The sequence below is a fragment of the Mobula birostris genome, chromosome 5, assembly GCF_030028105.1.
Source record: "Mobula birostris isolate sMobBir1 chromosome 5, sMobBir1.hap1, whole genome shotgun sequence".
Taxonomy (NCBI): Eukaryota; Metazoa; Chordata; class Chondrichthyes; order Myliobatiformes; family Myliobatidae; genus Mobula; species Mobula birostris.
The window spans coordinates 79460090-79478291 of record NC_092374.1 but is presented as its reverse complement, the minus strand read 5'-3'; the positions used below and the strand labels follow the sequence as shown (position 1 = coordinate 79478291).

General features: G+C 46.4%; 1 protein-coding gene across 2 annotated transcripts in view; it reads left to right on the top strand.

Moving 5' to 3' along the window:
• The first annotated feature begins 2300 nt into the window (after positions 1–2300).
• LOC140197274 (lysophosphatidic acid receptor 6) overlaps positions 2301–18202 on the top strand; it is a 28555-nt gene continuing 12653 nt past the window's right edge. Inside the window, exon 1 of one of the 2 annotated variants that reach the window (XM_072257197.1) lies at positions 2301–2510. In XM_072257197.1, the coding sequence (XP_072113298.1) occupies positions 2321–2510 (190 nt within the window). In that variant the 5' untranslated portion in view covers positions 2301–2320. Of the gene's footprint in view, positions 2514–18202 lie in introns of both variants that reach the window. The other variant, XM_072257196.1, reaches the window with a different exon arrangement.

Genomic DNA, 18202 nt, shown 5'->3' with positions numbered 1-18202 from the left:
AATAGGAGGGAAAGGGAGGTTTGTCGCTTGAGAGGCGAATTAAAGACGCTCAACAAGAGGTTTAAAACCAGCTCACTGGCTGAAAAAGGTATCAAGGACTTAACCAGTATGCTGCGGGAAAAGCTGTGTAAACTCTGGAGGGCAGAACATCTGCGACAGCAAAGAAGGAAGAAAGAGAAGAGGCGAGCGCAGTTTGTGAGAGATCCATTCAGCTTCACCAGGACTCTTCTCGGCGAACAAAGATCTGGTGTACTATCCAGCTCAAAGCCAGAGGGAGAGGAGTTCCTGTGGGAGGCACACAGCCACCCACGGAGGGGTCAGGGACTAGGAACCAACCGGGCTGTGCGTAGACCGTCAATTGAGCTGAATATGAAGGAGCCTACATGGCAGGAAACCCAAGACATCATCCGGAAAGCTAAAGCATCAGGTGCCCCAGGCCCAAGCGGCATACTTTATAATGACTTGGCCCCGTGAAATCATTGGCACAGAAACCTCAAAACAATTATCACCTCCTACCCCCGCCCCCGCCTCTCCCAGCGATGTTAGACCATAAGACACTACTTGGCCCACTGGGCCTGCTGCATTTTCCCCCATTCAAACTCATTCTCCTGCTTCCTCCTGTGTGTTGAACTGTTGCTGGAAGAAGCTCTGAAGACAGCAGAGGGAATGGAGTGCCCTCTGCCTGGAGCCTTCAGAGTGCATTACCAGGACTCACACAGCACAGAAACAAGCCATTCGGCCCAACTCCTCATGTTGACCAAATTGGCCTACTGAGCTAGTCCCATTGCCTGGGTTTCACTCATATCCCTCTAAATCTTTCAAATCCATGTACTTGTGCATGTCTCTTCTGACTGCCAGAATGGTACCCACATCTATCACTTCCTCTGTATCCCTCAGATCCCCTTTAAGCCTCTGTCCTCTCACCCCTGGTTTTCTATCCTGCAAACATCCACTTTCAAGTACCTGGGGGTGCACCTGGATGACAGACCTGAGTGCAGCACCAACACAGAGGCTGTGTACAAGGACCAGAGTTGCCTCTACTTCCTGAGGAGACTGAGATCCTTTGGAGTATGCAGACCTCTCCTTCACATGTTCTACCAGTCTGTTGTAGCCAGTACAGTCTTCTAATTAGTGGTGTGCTGGGGCAATGGCATCAACACAGGCAATGCCAACAGTCTCAACAAACTGATTAGAAAGGCTGGCACGAGGAAATCTGCAGATCCTGGAAATTCAAGCAACACACACAAAACATGCTGGTGAACGCAGCAGGTCAGAAATGTCGACTGCACCTCTTACTAAAGATGCTGCCTGACCTGCTGCGTTCACCAGCATGCTTTGCGTGTGTTGCTGGAAAGGCTGGGTTTGTTATAGGAGTCAATCTGGACACACCGGAGGCTGTGGTAGAACAAAGGACCCTGTGGAAAATCCTGGCAATTCGGGACAATGTTTCTCACCCTCTGCGTGCCACCTTGGCAGAACAGAAGAGCACTTTCAGTAATAGACTAAGACAACTGAATAGCTCCACAGAGCGCTATGTGAAGTAATTCTTACCCTCGGCCATTCAGCTCAATAATGAGCCAACCCATGCCCAAGGAAGTGATGACCTCCTCCTGTTAGACTACTTCTGGGAAGGTATTTCTTATTCTTTCTACTCTTCTTCTAGTATTTATATTTGAGCACTTGTATTGCTACTGTGATACTGTAAATTCCTTTGGCATCAAAGTATTTATCTGCCTTATTTATGCAATCTTGTGATCATATATACCTCTTTCAGGCCACTCCTCAGCACCCCGCGCTGAGGAAAACAGTCCCGACCCATCCTCATAACCGCAGCCCTCCGGGGTCAGTATCACCGCCTTTGGCTCTCTTTTTCCCACCACACCACTGGCGAGGTGGCTGTGTCCCGAAGCAGGGAAGGACGGAGCTGCCTTGACTGGCTTTGTGGTGGCGATGAACGAACCGGCTCTAGGGATACACATTTTTTTTCCAGTCTTGGTAAAGGGTCCCGGCCCGAAACGTCGACTGGTTACTCTTTAGGATGCTTCCAGGCCGGCTGAGGTCCTCCCGCATTTTGGAGCGCATTGCTGAGGGTTCAGCTCCTCGGCGTCACCCTCAGCAGTCTACCTGCGGCGGACGTGTCTGCCCGCGAGAGCAATCACGGCGACCAAATCCGCCTTCCCGCGGAGGCAACCCCCTCCACTCCCCACCCCCACCCTCATGGCGGTAATCGCTGCAGAGACGGTCTCCGAGAGCGCTGACCTCCTCACCCCCGCGATTCTGCTATTAGCATGACAGTTATGATTGCCCGGCCTCTCCCCGCATGGCTTCCTGGACCGAGCGCTACAAATCAGATGTTTCCTGTCTAGGGACACATCAGTGCGGAGCTTGCCGTGCTGCCTCAGGCATCGGACGCCCCGACCCGGCTGCCCCTGCCACTGATGCCTTGGGGCAACGTCCGGGCGGTCTGGAGGGTGGAGCAGGGAGACCGGGAAGATCAGAGCGACTGAGCGAAGGTGAGAGTTTAAACGGTCCTACACCGGTGCGGGAGAACTGTGTTGTTTGGCGCAGTTCGAACTCTTGCAAGCTCATCTCTTTCTGCCCGTCATCTTGGCAGGTACATGAGCACTGTTGCGTTTCTAAATGTCTCCACTTTGCCTTTATTCCAAGAGACATCCCATACTCCCCAGGCACGCAGCCGCTCGACCAATTCCTGAGGAAGGGTTCACTAGCCCTGGCTGCTAGCGAGCTGATTCCCCCGGGAGCTCCGCGGCAAGTTGTCCACCACTCTCCCGGCCGGCTCAGAAGTTCAGCGACCGCTCACTGGGTTTGTGGGCTTCATTGCGGAAACCGTCACCGCACGCAAGGAATGGGGCCGTTCAGCCCGCCGACTCGGTGCGGGACATAGCAGTCTGATGGGGTGGGTAGGAGGGGGAACAGTCTCCCGTTGTTTCGGGGCGTGCGTGGGAGCTTTCGCACAGCGGGAGGGAGAAAGGAGACGTCGGCTGTCAGCTGGTGAGACAGGGGGAGGGGGCTGACGCTGTTATGGAGCTGGTTTCACAGAGGTGAGGAGTGGAGGGAGTGTATGCAGTGAGGGGTGTAGTGGGGGTTGTTCGCACCGGTGGAGAAGCTTTATGCTGCTCACACAGTGTCCGACCTGTCACCGCCTCAGGTCCCTGTCGGTCCTTCTATCCCTCCACCTCTGGTGGACCAGGAAAGCTGACGTCCTGTGCCTCTCGCAATTAACGCGCAGGACCTGAGTGTTGATGAGAAGCTCAGTGTTTATCCCCTACACCGCACCCTCCCTTGAGAAGGTGGGAGTGAGACACCTCCCGCAGTGCTATTAGGTAGAGCGTTCCTGGGTTTAGACCAGCCTTTCTCAAACTTTCTGCCTTGCAGGAATCCTTAAAGTAATCTTCAGGTCTCAGGGAACCCCTGTGTAAACATTATTATATGTAGATAAGTTGTAGATGTGACAATCCAAAAATAATTGTCTATGCTCTTTAGAATAAAGCATGGATTTTTACCCAGCCTTTCTTGAAATTAATCTCTTCCTTTCCCTTTCATAAATTTTTAAAAACTCTAAGGCAAACATAATGCTTTTCCGTTAAATAACTGGCTTGAACCAAAACGAGATTTAATTTTTCTGAAGGTAGGCTTGGTAGACTTAATTTAAGTAAAGCTTGTAAATTGATTTTAATTAATGCTATTTATAACATGATAATTTATTGACAATGTTAAATAATAAAGTTACTAAAAACCATAAGCCAAAGCAATATGAGTAAAAATATAGCCTAAAGCACAATTTATACAAGACTTTGAAAAAAAATGTTTTCTTACTAAGTGATATGATCAGGTTCATGTGAAACCTGTGCTTGTTTTTTTGCTGCACAAATACTCAAATTCTGGGTTGAACTTGAGATAAGCACACGCAGATTTCACCATCAACTGAAATGCAACAATCTCTATCCTTGCTCTTGATGCTTGTTACACCAGAAAAAGCTTGCTCACACATGTAAGAAGTTGAAAACTGCAGCAAAACATTCATTTCTTTCCTATGAATGGCAGAATACTCTTCTTTCACAGAAATCCAGAACTTGTCCAGCGGCAGGTCAGTAAATCTCATCTTGAGTGCATGATCAGACTGCAGCTCACAAAGTTCCTCCTCTTCTCTCAAAGTCAAGTTCTCAGACTAAGCAGAAGATTCAGACAGAGGGTCCCTCCACCCTGTCAAACACTTGTGTCGAAAGGGAGGAAAATGCTCTTGAATCTTGTCCTGCAGTTCTTCCAGGTGGTTTTCAGTAAGACTTGAGACTTCTTCACCCTCAAGCCCAAACAGCAGTGGAAATGTTTCACGATTTCCTTTTGAAAAATAATTTTTCCAAAGATTCAGTTTACTTTCAAGTCCAAGAATCTTATCACTTGAAATCAAAACGTTTTTTCCAGGGCCTTGCAGAGATTTGTTCAACAGGATCATATGATGAGAACTGTCTGTTAAGTAGGCTAGTTACTGCAGCCATTCTTCACCTTTAAAGCACTCGGCAAAATCTGGCCTTCTATTTTCTCGAAAGGACTCCTGCAATTCACCTTTCAGCTCAAACACCCTGTTGAGAATTCTTTCTCTGCTAAGCCACTGGATTTCTGTATGTAGTAGGAGATTGGTGTGCCCTTTGTCCTGGTTTTCGCACATTTTTTTAAACATTCTAGAGTGAAGTGGTCTTTGTTTAACAAAGTTAACCATTTTTGTAGCATCATCCAGAACATTTTTCATTTCATTTCCAATAGTCTCTGACATCAGCACCCCTCTGTGAAGAAAGCAGTGTGTTGTGATAATGTCAGGGTTTTCTATTTTTTGCAACAACAAAGTGACAGGCCAGCAGCTGAGTACTGGCACATAAAAACTCCTTCTTCAGAATGAAAATTTCCCTCCAATTTTCTACTACACCAGTAGAGTTTGTCTGCTCCCATAAGTCAGTCAGTGGTAAGGGAAAGCTGGGGGAGGTAATTCGGGAGGGAGAGGCTGACATCACAGCCCAAGTTGGGCAAGCCTATTCAATGCACCACACTCCACATCAGCCTACCATCCTCCCCTCTGTGCTGTAGCCCTCTGTAGTTTAGACCCAGTGACAGTGAGATGTTTCCAAGTCAAAGCAGTGGGGAAGCTGAAGAGGTTCCCTTCATCTGATGTCCTTGACCTTCTGGGTGGGAGAGGTGGCAATTTTGGGATGGGGCGTCGAAGTGACTTGTTGCAATGCATTTTGTAGATAGTTCACACTGCAGCCACTAGACGCCGGGGCTGGAGGGAAGGGGTGAATGGGGTTACCAATGGAGCAGGCTGCTTTGTCCCAAAGCTTCTTGAGAGGTGTTCAGGGTTGAAATCCTGGCAAGTGGTACCTTCCTGTGAGGGGGTGACTTGGAGTTATCATGAGGTGAGGAGCCCCCAGTCTTCCTGCTGCGGTGTTTACGTGATGGGTCCAGCTGGGTGTCTGGCCAACACACACAAAATGCTGGAGGAACTCAACAGGCCAGGCAGCTTCTATGGAAAAGTGCGGTGAACAGTCGACATTTTCGGCCGGGAACTGAGCCCCGGGCTGATGTGGTGTGGGGTAGTCACATAATCACAGTTTCACACAGAATGGAAACGGGCCCTGCGGCCCATCTCCTCCATTTGACCCATGGCCCTCTGAACCGGATTACAGTACTGGCTCAGCATGCGTAGATAGTCACCACCATGGATGAGCTGTCGTTACACGGCTCGCTCCTGGTTTCCGGATAAGTAGTCCTTGCCTCATCCTGGGGTATCACCTTACGGTTTCAAACTGGAATATCCAATTTCCTCCTCCTCCTCTTTCAGCAACCAGCATCCCACTGGAAGCAATACCCCACCATTAAGTGTCCGTCCTTCCTCATCGATGCTCCAAGCTCCAGCCTTCTCCCTGCCCCTGTCTAAACCTCTTTTACCCACCCCTTCTCAGACTGGGTAGCTTCGCAATTCCCAAACTCCTCTCCTCTGCTAAGTGCCTTGTGGTGGTATTGCCTCACTGTGCGCTCTCCCCTCCCCCCACGCCGAACAGGAGCCGTTTCTCTTACTCTTCACTCGAGGGGCTCCATTCAGCCCATCAGAGAGACAGACCATGCTCTTAGTCCCAACAAGTCAGTGCCGACCATCACACTAATTGCATTTCATCTCCTCTTCCCCCAGACTACACACACACACACATACCTCTCCCCTGTCAGGGGTGGGGATTGAACCCAGGACTCTGGAGTGCTTTTACCTGGTAAGTCACTGTACCAGCCACTCTGCCGATGCAGTGACAGATACACAAGAGTAGATTCCAGCCGCTCATTGTGCCAATGTGCAGGTTATATTTCCCATAGCTGTTTCTCACAACGTCCCACAAGGCCATTCCACAACCCCAGTCCGTGCTACCTCTCAGATCATCCCCATCCTTGCACGTTTCCAGGGAACACACTTTCCCACCGGAAACTGGGTTTGAGCTGATGGCTGGTGCAGTAAATGGAGACCATTTGGCCCTGCATAGTGGATTACCTTAGGTCCCACACCCTGTTCAATCGCCCATCCAACACCCGGTCCGGTAGTTGGGATAAATCAGAGTGGGAGGCAGGAGGGTGGGGTTCAGCATCGATAAAGACCATAAACCCAAGATCCCTGCTTCCCGATCTACCCCTCCATGAGCCCACTTCCCTCTCCCTGTGATTCCAGGAGCACGTTCCACTCCCTGCCCTGGGACAGCAGTCAGGAGCAATTCACATATTTGGTTGCTGGTTGCACCAGAAAGATAACCAGCAGTGCAAGTTATATATCTGCTGGTTACTCACTGACGACTACCGGTTCCCAGTCCTCCTGTTCTCCCAGTTACGCTGTGAACGTTCTCCTGGTTATCTAGAGATGTCTGTGCTGATTACTGAGCATGGGATTATGCTGACTGCACAGTTGCCAGTTCTGCTGGTTAGTCAGTGATGGCTCTGATGATTACTAGTTTCGCTGATTCATAGTGATTATTTTGCTGCTTACTTAGTTGTGATTATGCTGGTTATTAGTTATGGTTACTGAGCATTGGATTGTGCTAGTTACACTGTTCCTAGTTCTGCTGGTTGCAGTGCAAGTTCTGCTGGTTACTCAGTGTCGATGGTAATCAGAATGTGGATTAGAATGTCCCCTCCGAGCAGGAGCTTGTTTGGGTCAAACCCAGGGGTAAGGTCACTGTTTTCAGTGGGGAACCAATCTCGAAGATCCCACTTAACCGGCCACCACACCCCCACCCTTCAACTAGAGGAGCATTTCATTATCAACAGAGTTAAAGCTGGGGGAGTTAATACAGTGCAGCAGGACAACCAGGGGAATAGAGCACATTCGGCCCATCATATCTGTGCTGAACATGATGCTAAATGAAACCAAATCTCTTCAACCTGCACGTGATCCACATCGCTCCAATACCCTGCATATTCATGTGTCTGTCCAACGGCCCCTTAAGAACCTCCACACCACCCCTGGCAGCATATTCCAGGCACCCATCATTCTGTGTCAAAAACCTGACCCATACCTCTCCTTTAAATGTTCCCTCTCTCATTTTAGGGTAGGAAAAAGTTTGCCTACCCTAGCTATGCCTCTCCTAATCATATAAGCCTCCATCTGGGTTTTCCTCAGCCTCTGATAAGGACACCCCAAATTTATCCAACCTTCCCTGAAACCCAGTGGCCAGCTGGTGGCATAGTGGCATCAGTGCTGGACTTCGGAGCGAAGGCTCCTGAGTTCGAATCCAGCCAGCTCTCTTGCACGTTTTCCATCCATGCTGGGTTGAGTGTCAAGCTAGCAACTCTGCCTAGTAAAAATAAGAAAGCCTGCTTTTAAAAAAAAATGCCTCAAAGAGGGCTTTCTTCTTCTTCTTCTGAAACTCAGTAAGCTAGGCCTTAACTGTGATCTGGAGGGAAAGGAGCAAAGAATGTCCCCTTGTACGTTCCATGCACTGCCAGTTTCCTGTAGGACATGAGCTGATTGTCCAATGCCCACATCTCTCCTGCAGAGGTCCACAGTGTACAACATAGAACAATTCATATTGTGCCAATCTCAATACCAACTTATACTAAATGTCCTCCTGTGTAATGCCAATATCGCTTTGTTCTCCTCTTACTCATAGATCCATCTAAGAGCCTCATAGAATCCATCAAACTGCCTGCCTTGCTAACCCATTCCAGGCAGCGATCACTCTCTGTCTTAATAAGACATGCTCCTCTCATTGTCCTTAAACTTACCCTTTCAGCTTGAAAGCACACCCTCCTTGTTTGACATTTCTACCCCCAGGAAAAGATTCTGACTGTGTATATAATCTATTCCTTATAATTAAAGAAAACTCTACCAGGTCTCCCCTCGGCCTATGGTGCTCTATGGCAGGGTTTTTTATGCCATAGACCTCTACCATTAATCAAGGGGTCCATGGACCCTTGTTGGGAACCCCTGCCCAGGAAGAACAAACCAACCGTGTCCAACCTCCTTATAGCTTATGCCTTCTAATCCAGTAATCCATGTCTTCACCTTCTCCACATTATTCCTATAATGGGAATGGCCAGAACTGCATACAGTACTCCTAAGTGTGGTCTAATTAAAGTTTTATATAGATTTCCTGACCTTATACTCAACACTCCTAACAATGGGGGCAAGCACCTTATCCACTCATGTAGTCACTTTCAGTGAACTATGAACTATGGCCTCAAGATCCCCCTGTACCTCAACATTGTTAAGGACTCTACTATTAACTATAAACCTTCTCCTTTCATGTGATCTCCCTTCTGCCGTCTGCGTGAGATGATGAGGCTATCGGGACTTTGAGTCTTTTTTTACCGTGCCCATGGTCTGCTCTTTATCAAATTATGGTATTGCTTTGCACTGTTGTAACCATATATTATAATTATGTGGTTTTGTCAGTTTTAGTCTTGGTTTGTCCTGTGTTTCTTGTGATATCATTCTGGGGGAACGTTGTATTATTTTTTAATGCATGCATTTCTAAATGGCAATAAATGAGGACTGAGTGTTCTCATAATCTAATCTAATCTCCCAAAGTGTAGCATTTGTGTGACATGACAAGTGTAACCCTCAGATTGAATTCCTTCCAGTGTGACACACACAGTGCTGGAAGAGCTCAACAGCTCAGTGTCACGTACCCCATGACAGGGATTAAGAAACCAGCAGAGATGGAAACCACTTTGGAGTCCAGTATTGCTATAAACTACTAATATTTATCAGTAACTACACAATACAGTAATATAAATGCAGATCTATCAAACAGGTTAGCAATGATTATATATAAAAGTAAGTGTGGAATATATATGTATGAAAACCAAGCTTCTTTAAGTCTAGGGGTAAAAAGATACAGTCTTACGATGTTGAGTAAAGTTCAGTTCAGTTCAGTTCGTGATGTAGTTGAGTAGTGATGGGGAGAGCGTGTGAGAGAGAGAGAGAGAGAGTGTGAGCGAGTGAGTGAGTTGAGTCGAGTCCTCAGGTGAGCTGATGCCGTCGATCTTCTCGTCGTCCTCCGAAATCCTTTACAAGTCATCGACTGTGACTTTAACCAGGGGGACCGGTCTTCTGTGGTGGAGCTATCACCAGGGTGAGGGTGGACACATAGACAACTCCCCACCAGTCAACCCCTTCTTCTCAAACTGGAATAGCAATTTAGATCGATCCGCCTGATCGATCCTCCAAAACTCACTTTCTCTGCAGATACAACAATGCTCATTCAGTGTCCAGATCATGTGTCTGAGGTCTGTATCATCTGACCTCTCATTTATTTCACCAGGCTGAGCATCACCTGTCATTCAAAGAGTCCCTCCTTCCTTTGTCTGTGAAGAAATGCACAAGCAGGCAACAAGTCCTTGGAAGTAACATCAACAACCTGCTGTCAGTCACTATAGCAACTTTTGAGCTGCTCGGTGCCGTCTCCCAACCCAACTCAGTCAAAATCCAAAGTTACTACCAGTGCCTTAAAGTGACAGTCCAACTGTCAACCTTCGTCCGTCCGTGTGTGTGTGTGTCTCTCTCTCTCTCTCTTTTCAAAAGCAACACATCGGTGGTAAATAACACTCTCTCTGCCTCACTTCAAACAGTTAATAGGGGTGCTCCTGGATCCCCTCACATCAGACAGCATCTGTGGAAAAGGGTGTTGATATTTTTGGCTGAGATCCTTCTTCAGGGCTGGAAAGGAGAGGGAAAAATTAGAGTAAGAAGGTGGGAGTGGGACAGGAAGAAGTACAAAGTAGAAGGCGATTGGTGAAATCAGGAGAGGAGGAGGGGGTGAAGTAAAAGAGCTGGGAAGTTAATTAATGAAAGAGATAAAGGGCTGGAGGGGAATCTGATAGGAGAGGATATAAGGCTATGGAAATAAGGTAAGCAGGAGCACCAGAAGGAGGTGATGGGCAGGTAAGGAGAGAAGGTGAGAATGGGAAACAGGTATGGGGAATGAAGGAGGTGGGGGTAATTACCAGAAGTTCGAGAAATCAATGTTCATGCCATCAGGTTGGAGATGACCCAGACAGAATACAAGATGTTGCTCCACCAAGCTGAGTGTGGCCTCAATGCAGCAGTAGAAGAGGCCATGGACTGACATGTCAGAATGGAAATTGGAAGTAGAATTGAAATGGATGACCACCAGGAGGTTCCACTTTTTCTGGCAGACAGAGCGTAGGTGGTCGGTGAAGTGGTCTCCCAATCTACCTTGGGTGTCACTAATACACACTGGGAGCACCAGACACAATAGATGATCCCAACAGACTCACAGGTGAAGTGTTGCCTCACCTGGAAGGACTGTTTGGGGCCCTGAATGGTGGTGAGGGAGGAGATGCAGGGGCAGGTGAGGCACTTGTTCTGCTTGCAAGAATAAGTACCAGATTCAGAATCAGGTTTAATATCACCGGCATGTGTCGTGAAGTTTAACTACAGCAGCAGTACAATGAGGTATATGATAAATAAATATAGAGAAGAAATCTGAATTACAGTAAGTACATATATGCCTATTAGATAGTTAAGTTAAAATAAGCAGTGTGAAAAAAAACAAAGAAGTAGAGAGGTGGTGTTCAAGGGTTCAATGTCCATTTAGGAATCGGATGGCAGAAGGGAAGAAGCTGTTCCTGAATCACTGAGTGTGTGCCTTCAGGCTTCTGTACCTCCTCCCTGATGGTAACAGTGAGAAGAGAGCACGTCCTGGGTGGGGGAGGGGGGTCCGTAATGATGGACGCTGCATTCCTAAGGAGGAAGATCAGTGGGGAGGGACGAGTGGACATCCTATGTGATCGGAGACCCCAGGCCCAAGGCATCAGCTGCTGGAATAATTCTCTTCTTTGGACTTTCGTTCCCCACATTTACCCCACCGGTGATGGGACCTCCTGCGTCCTGGTGTGTCCCTTGCAGCATCGGAGTTGCAGGCTTCTTCCTGCTGCATCCGGCACTGGCCCTGACCGCCAGTACAGAGTTTAGTCAGGCACCCCAGATGTGGGCTGTGACACACAAACAACTGTCCACAGCCCCTGGTTTGCTGGTTTCGCTGAGGTTATCTGTTCACAGAAGGGAAAAAGATCGTTATCTGTCACTTTGAGCTACTGACTTCCTCAGTGTTACGTGATCAAGGCTCATTTTACTCGGAACTTATCTGCAGACCAAATATCTGTCAAAATGCTCACTATATCCTGGGACTGCACCTCCACAACTTTCGGTTGGGGGGGGGGAGAAAATCTCAGTGATTCTTGATCTTTTGGCAGAAGAGATTAGAAAGTAGAACATAGAATGCAGAACGTTGCAAGTAAACACAGAACATAAAACATAGGATGGTACATTACAAAAACAAGCCCTTCAGCCCACAATGCATCTGCAGAACACAATACCGGATAAAACTATCGTGATCCACATCTCCACGCATTCTTGTGCCTCTTAAACATATGGGTCACATCTGGTTCCACCACTGGTAGCTCGTTCCAGGTACCCACCACTCTCTTTTTCAAAATTAAGATTAATAAAATTTTTTTATTAAGTTTCAAAATTAAGCATACTAATAGGAATGACACATAGAGATCAGGATTACAATAATAACAGTTAACGTGAACAAGCACAGATTCCAAGTAACAAATATAGTTTAGCCTCCCAATCTCAAGTAACTGACCCACCAATCTCTGTGTAAATATGTAAATTTACAGGAGCATCCAGGGGTACCTCTTTTGCACCTTCTCCAAAGCCTTCATCTCCTTCCTGCAATTAGGTGACCAGAACTACAAACGGATGTTGTAGTGTATAAGACATTGGTGAGGCCTAATTTGGAGTATTGCGTGCAATTTTGGTCACCAACATACTACAGGGAAGATGGAAATAAGGTTGAAAAAATACAGAGAAAATCTATAAGGATGTTGCCGGGTCTGGAAGACCCAAGTTATAACGAAAGATTGAATAGGTTAGGACTTTATTCCTTCCAACATAGAAGATTGAGAGGAGATTTTGATAGAGGTATACAAAATTATGAGGGGTATAGATAAGGTAAATGCAAGCAGGCTTTTTCCACCGAGGTTGGTGGGACTACAACTAGGGTTAAGGGTGAAAGGAGAAAAGTTTAAGGGGAACATGAGGGGAAACATCTTTACTCAGAGGTTCATGAGAGTGTGAAATAACCTGCCAGCACAAGTGGTGCGTGCGAGTTTGCTTTCAATGCTTAAGAGAAGTTTGGATAGGTACATGAATGGTACGGGTTTGGAGGGATATGGTCTGGGTGCAGGTTGATGCAGTCTAAATGATTGGGCATGGACTAGATGGGCCGAAGGGCTTGTTTCTGGGCTGTACTTTCCTATGACTCTATAATGGTACACAGTACCCCTGAAGTTTTATAGAGCTGTGACGTGACTGCTTCTCATCTTTCTCTGAACTAGGTCATCCTTGATTCTGAAATTGTGACCCTGGTTCTAGCTAGTCCCACGGCATTGGGGAACCTCCACTCAGTACCTCCCCACCTCTATTAGCTCTCCCTCTCTGTTTCAATAGGATCACTCATCAGATGCCAATGTGTATAAACTCAAAGTGCTCACCTCTGTTCACACACCCTGGAATCATCCCATGCACCGTTCCTACCCTTTTCCAAGCACGAACTGTCCTTTCCTATTTACGGCCAAACCTGTGTGCTGTAAACCCATTCGGATCTGACCACAACGTATAAGAAGCCAATATGTTTGGCAATGGCGTTAGATCTGCATTGCAATGTAGTCCAGTTGGCAGAACATGATGGTCACTGGTAACCCCTGCATTTCCTACCACCCCCCCCCCCCAAAATGCCCCAGGAGCAAGGCACAGTTGGTTACCCACCCATCCTTCATCACTACATCAGCTCCAACAAAGATCTACTGCTGGATACATCTTCCCCTGTCCTCCCTTTTCAGCATTTCAGGGGGACCATTCACTTCACCTGGTCCACTCCTTCTTTCCTACCAATCACCGCCTTCTCTGAGAACTTCCCTGAACAACCACAGGTGATGCAATCCCCGTCCCTTCACTTCTTCCCACCCCACCAGGGGGTCCATGGATCCCTTGATTATTGGTAGGGGTTCATCACATTAAAAAAGTTGGGAAGCCCGGCTCCCCACCATCCCATGATCCAAACTGCCTCTCCAAGGGAAGCAGTGGTCCACTTCTTCCAATCTAGTGTCCTGCACTCATTGCTTGCAGTGTGGCTTCCTCAACACCAGATAAACCAAACACAGGTTAAATAAGAGCAGCAAACGGTCATCTACCCTGCCAAGCCTGCTCCACCAATTAATAAGATCACGGCTGATCTGGACTCAGATTTAGCCTATAATCCTTAATTTCCTTGCTAACAAAAATCTATCAAACTCTGTCTTAAATATATTTAATGACTAGATTCTATGGCTTCCCTGGGTAGAGAATTCTACAGATTCACTACTCTCTGGGAAAAGCGCTTTTTTCTCTGCCTTAAATCTATTTCCCTAGCGAGTGTAGTCCAAGGTGGACACAATTTTTCCTCATAACCTAACCACCTCTCCGGAATTTCTGGAATCATTCTTCTGAACCTCCTCCAAAACCAGTATATCTTCCCAGAAGTAAGGAGAACAGAACTGCATGTAGCATTCCAGATACAGCTTCACCATTGGTTTGATTGCTTTGTGGAACAATCGCCTAAGTCACAGGGGTGACCCTGAACTTACCAATCCCCTGTCATTTTCATCCCCCATCCCACCCTCACCCCCCACCCCGGTCCATCAGTCTGTGACCTTTACCTCCTGCGATTTTCATACACAACAGTTCCTAGAGCTTACAGAGAAGGGTACGAAAACCAAACAAAAAACAAATCCAGCGAGCAATGGCTCTGTGGGAGAAAACTCTCTGTTAATGAGAGAGGTCAGAGTAGAATGGCCAGACTGGATCAGACTGACAAGGAGGTGACAGTAACTCAAGTAACCACAATTTACAACACTGGTGTGCAGAAGAGCATCTCTGGATGCACAACCTATTGAACCTTGAGGTGGATGTTCTAGAAGATCACAAATATACACTCCGTGGCCACTTTATTAGGTACAGGAGGACATAGGATCAGAAAATATAGAATCCTTGGGGTAGAGTTAAGAAACTGCAAGGGTAAAAAGACCCTGATGGGGTATACTGACTTCCAACAGTAGCCAGGATGTGGGATACAAATTACAATGGGGGAGCGAAAAGGCATGTAAAAAGGGCAATGTTGCGATAATCATGGGGAATTTCAGTATGCAGATAGAGTGGGAAAACCTGGCTTGTCCTAAATCCCAAGAGAAGGAATTTGTAGAAAGCCAATGTGATGCAGCTTTAGAAAAGCCTGTGGTTGAGTTCACTAGGGAAAAGGCAATTCTGGATTTGGTGCTGTGTAATGAACCAAATTTGTTTAGGGAGCTTAAGGTAAAGGAACCCTTAGGGAGCAGTGACCACAATATGAAGAGGATTCACACTGCAGTCTGAGGCGGGGTGGGGAAGGAAGATAAAGTCAGATGTATCAGTATTACAGTGGAGTAAAGGAAATTACAGAAGCATGAGAGAAGAGCTGGGCAAAGTTTATTGGAAGGGCATAAGGGCATACTAGCAGGGATAACGGCAGAACTGCAATGGCTGGAATTTCTAGGGGGCAATTCAGAAGGAGCAGGATAGATACATCCCAAAGATTAGGATAGATCTCATTGAACCCTATCAAATGTTGAATTGCCCTGATGGAGTGGATGTGGAGAGGATGATTCCTATGGTGGGGGAGTCTGTGTCCAGGGGACTCAGCCTCAGAACAGAGGGGTCGTCCTTTTAGAATGGATATGAGGGAGGGTTTTGTTTTTTAGCCAGGGAGTAGTGGATCTATGGAATTCATTGCTACAGGTGGCTGTGGAGGCCAAGTCATTAGGCATATATAAGGCAGAAGTTGATAGATTCTTGATTATTCAGGTCATGAGGGTTACAGGGAGAAAGCAGGAGATTGGGACAGAGAGACAAATGGATCAGCCATGATGAAATGACAGAGCAGACTCGATGGGCCAGATGGCCTAATTCTGTTCTGTATCTTATGGTCTAACAGGAAGATGAAGTATCCATGGCTAACAAGAGAAGTCAACAACAGCATAAAAGCAAAAGAGAGGGGATAGAATATAGCAAAAGTTAGTGGGAAATTAATATATAGAATGAATATATATAGGAATAATGGGGGAATTTAATAAATATTTCACATCAGTCTTCACTATGTAAGATACTAGCAGTATGCCAGAAATGAGAAAGTGTCATGGAGCAGAACTGAGTGTTGTAGCTATTACTAAGGAGAAAGTGCTTTGAAAACTGAAATCCTTTTCTGGTTGGCTGCTGTTGAATAGTGGTGTTCCACTGGGGTTTGTGTTGGGATCGATTCTTTGAACATCTTATGCCAATGGTTTGGAATTGATGGTCTTGTGGCAAAGTTTGCAGACGATATGAAGATAGGTGGAGTGGTGGGTAATATTGAGGAAGCAGAGAGACTACAGAAGGACTTAAACGGATACACTTTGGGAAATGTATGGCATGCACTTTGGTAGAAGAAATAAAATCACGGACTATTTTCCAAGAACTCCCTAAAGGTTAGTTTACAGACTGAGTTGGTAGTGAGGAAAGCAAAGGCAATGTCAAGATTCAATTTTGAGAGGACTAGAATATAAAGGCAAAGGTGTAATGTTGAGGCTTTATAAGGCACTGATGAGGCCTCACATGGAGTATTGTGAGCAGTTTTGGGCCCCTTATCTGAGGAAAGATGTACAGTGTTGGAGATGGCCCAGAGGATATTCACGAGGATGATCTTGGGAATGACAGGGCTGGCACTGAGAAGTGTTTGATGGCTCTGGGCCTGTATTTGCTGAAGTTCAGAAGAACCTCATTGAAACCTATCAAATATCGAAAGGTCCAGAGTGGATGTAGAGCAAATGTTTCCTGTAGTGGGTAAGTCTAGGACTCGAGGGCACATCCTCAGACTAGAGGCAGAGATGAGGAGGAATTTGTTTAGCCAGAGGGTGGTGACCTGTGGAATTCATTGCTGGGATGACTGTGGAGGTTAAGTCACTGGGTATATTTGAAGCAGAGGTGAAAAGTTCTTGATTAGTTGGGGCATCAAGGCAGATGAACAGAGTTGAAAGGGTTAATAAATGAGCCATGATGAAGCGGTGCAGGAGATTCGACGAGCCGATTGGCGTAATTGTGCTCCTGCATCTTATGGTATAACGAAGTGGCCACTGTGTGTACATTTCCTTTTTCCCTCCTCCCTCACAGATGATTTACATGTTCTCCTTGCATCACATGGATATATCCAACTTTGCTTCATCTCTCTCAGGGCCCCAGTGAGGTCTGCTTTCACAAGCATAGCATTGTATTCTCACCAGCCACATTCATTCACACCTAACTCCCATTCTGACCTGACATCAACATGTGGTCATACTCAAATAACACTGTTATATTTCCTTGCATCACAGCTATGCATTTTCTAATAATGCGAGTCTGAAGTGCCAACTCTATAAATACCTTTCTGAGAAGATGCAAGAGTCTCGTCTCAGGGAAGATGGCTGGAATCAGTCGGTGTCACTCATCTCCCTTCTGAGTTCAACCTGAAACCATTCCAGTGACATAGTGAGTCAAGGCCCACAAGTAGGGCAAAACATCTAGATTCTGATCAGCTGCTAGCATACCAGGCTGAAATAAATTCAAAGTAGATTTATTTATCAACGTACAGTGCCTATAAAAAGTATTCACCCCACACCACCCCCCCCCCAGAAGTTTTCATGTTTGATCGTTTGATTACAATGAATCACTGTGGATTTAATTTGACTTTTTGAAACTGATCAACAGAAAAGACTTTTTCCAAGTCAAAATGAAAGCAAGTTTCTACAAATTGGGTCAAAATTTATTACAATTATTAAACACAAAATAATTGATTGCATAATTATTCACCCCCTGGAAGCCAGTATTTAGTAGATGCACCTTTGGCAGCAATTACAGCCTTGAGTCTGTGTGGATAGGTCTCTATCAGCTTTGCACATCTGGACAGTGCAATTTTTCCACCTTCTTCACAAAACTTCTGAAGCTCTGTCAGATTGCATGGGGATTGTGAGTGATTAGCCTTTTTCCAAGTCCAGCCACAAATTCTCAATTGTTTTGAGGTCTGGACTCTGGCTTGGCCACTCCAGGACATTAACTTTTTAAGCCATTCCTATATAGCTTTTGCTTTATGCTTGGGGTCATTGTCTTCCTGGAAAATAAATCTTCTCCCAAGTTGCAGTTTCTTGCAAACTGCATCAGGTTTTCCTCCAGGGTTTCCTTGTATTTTGCTGCATTCATTTCACCCTCTACCTTCACAAGCCTTCCGGGACCGACTGCAGTGAAGCATCCCCATCACATGATGCAGCCACATCATGCTTCTCGGTAGATGGTGTATTTTGATGTGCGGTATTTGGCTTATGCCAAATAAAGCAGTTAGTCTGATGGCCAACAAGCTCAAATAGAACCTTCTTCCAACTGACTTCAGAGTGTCCCACAGACTCGAGCCAAGATTTCATGTGAGTTTCTTTCAGTGGCTTTCTCTCTGTCACTCTCCCATAAAGCTGCAACTGGCGAAGCACCTGGGCAACAGTTGTTGTATGTGCAGTCTCTCCCATATCAGCCACTGAAGCTTAAAACTCC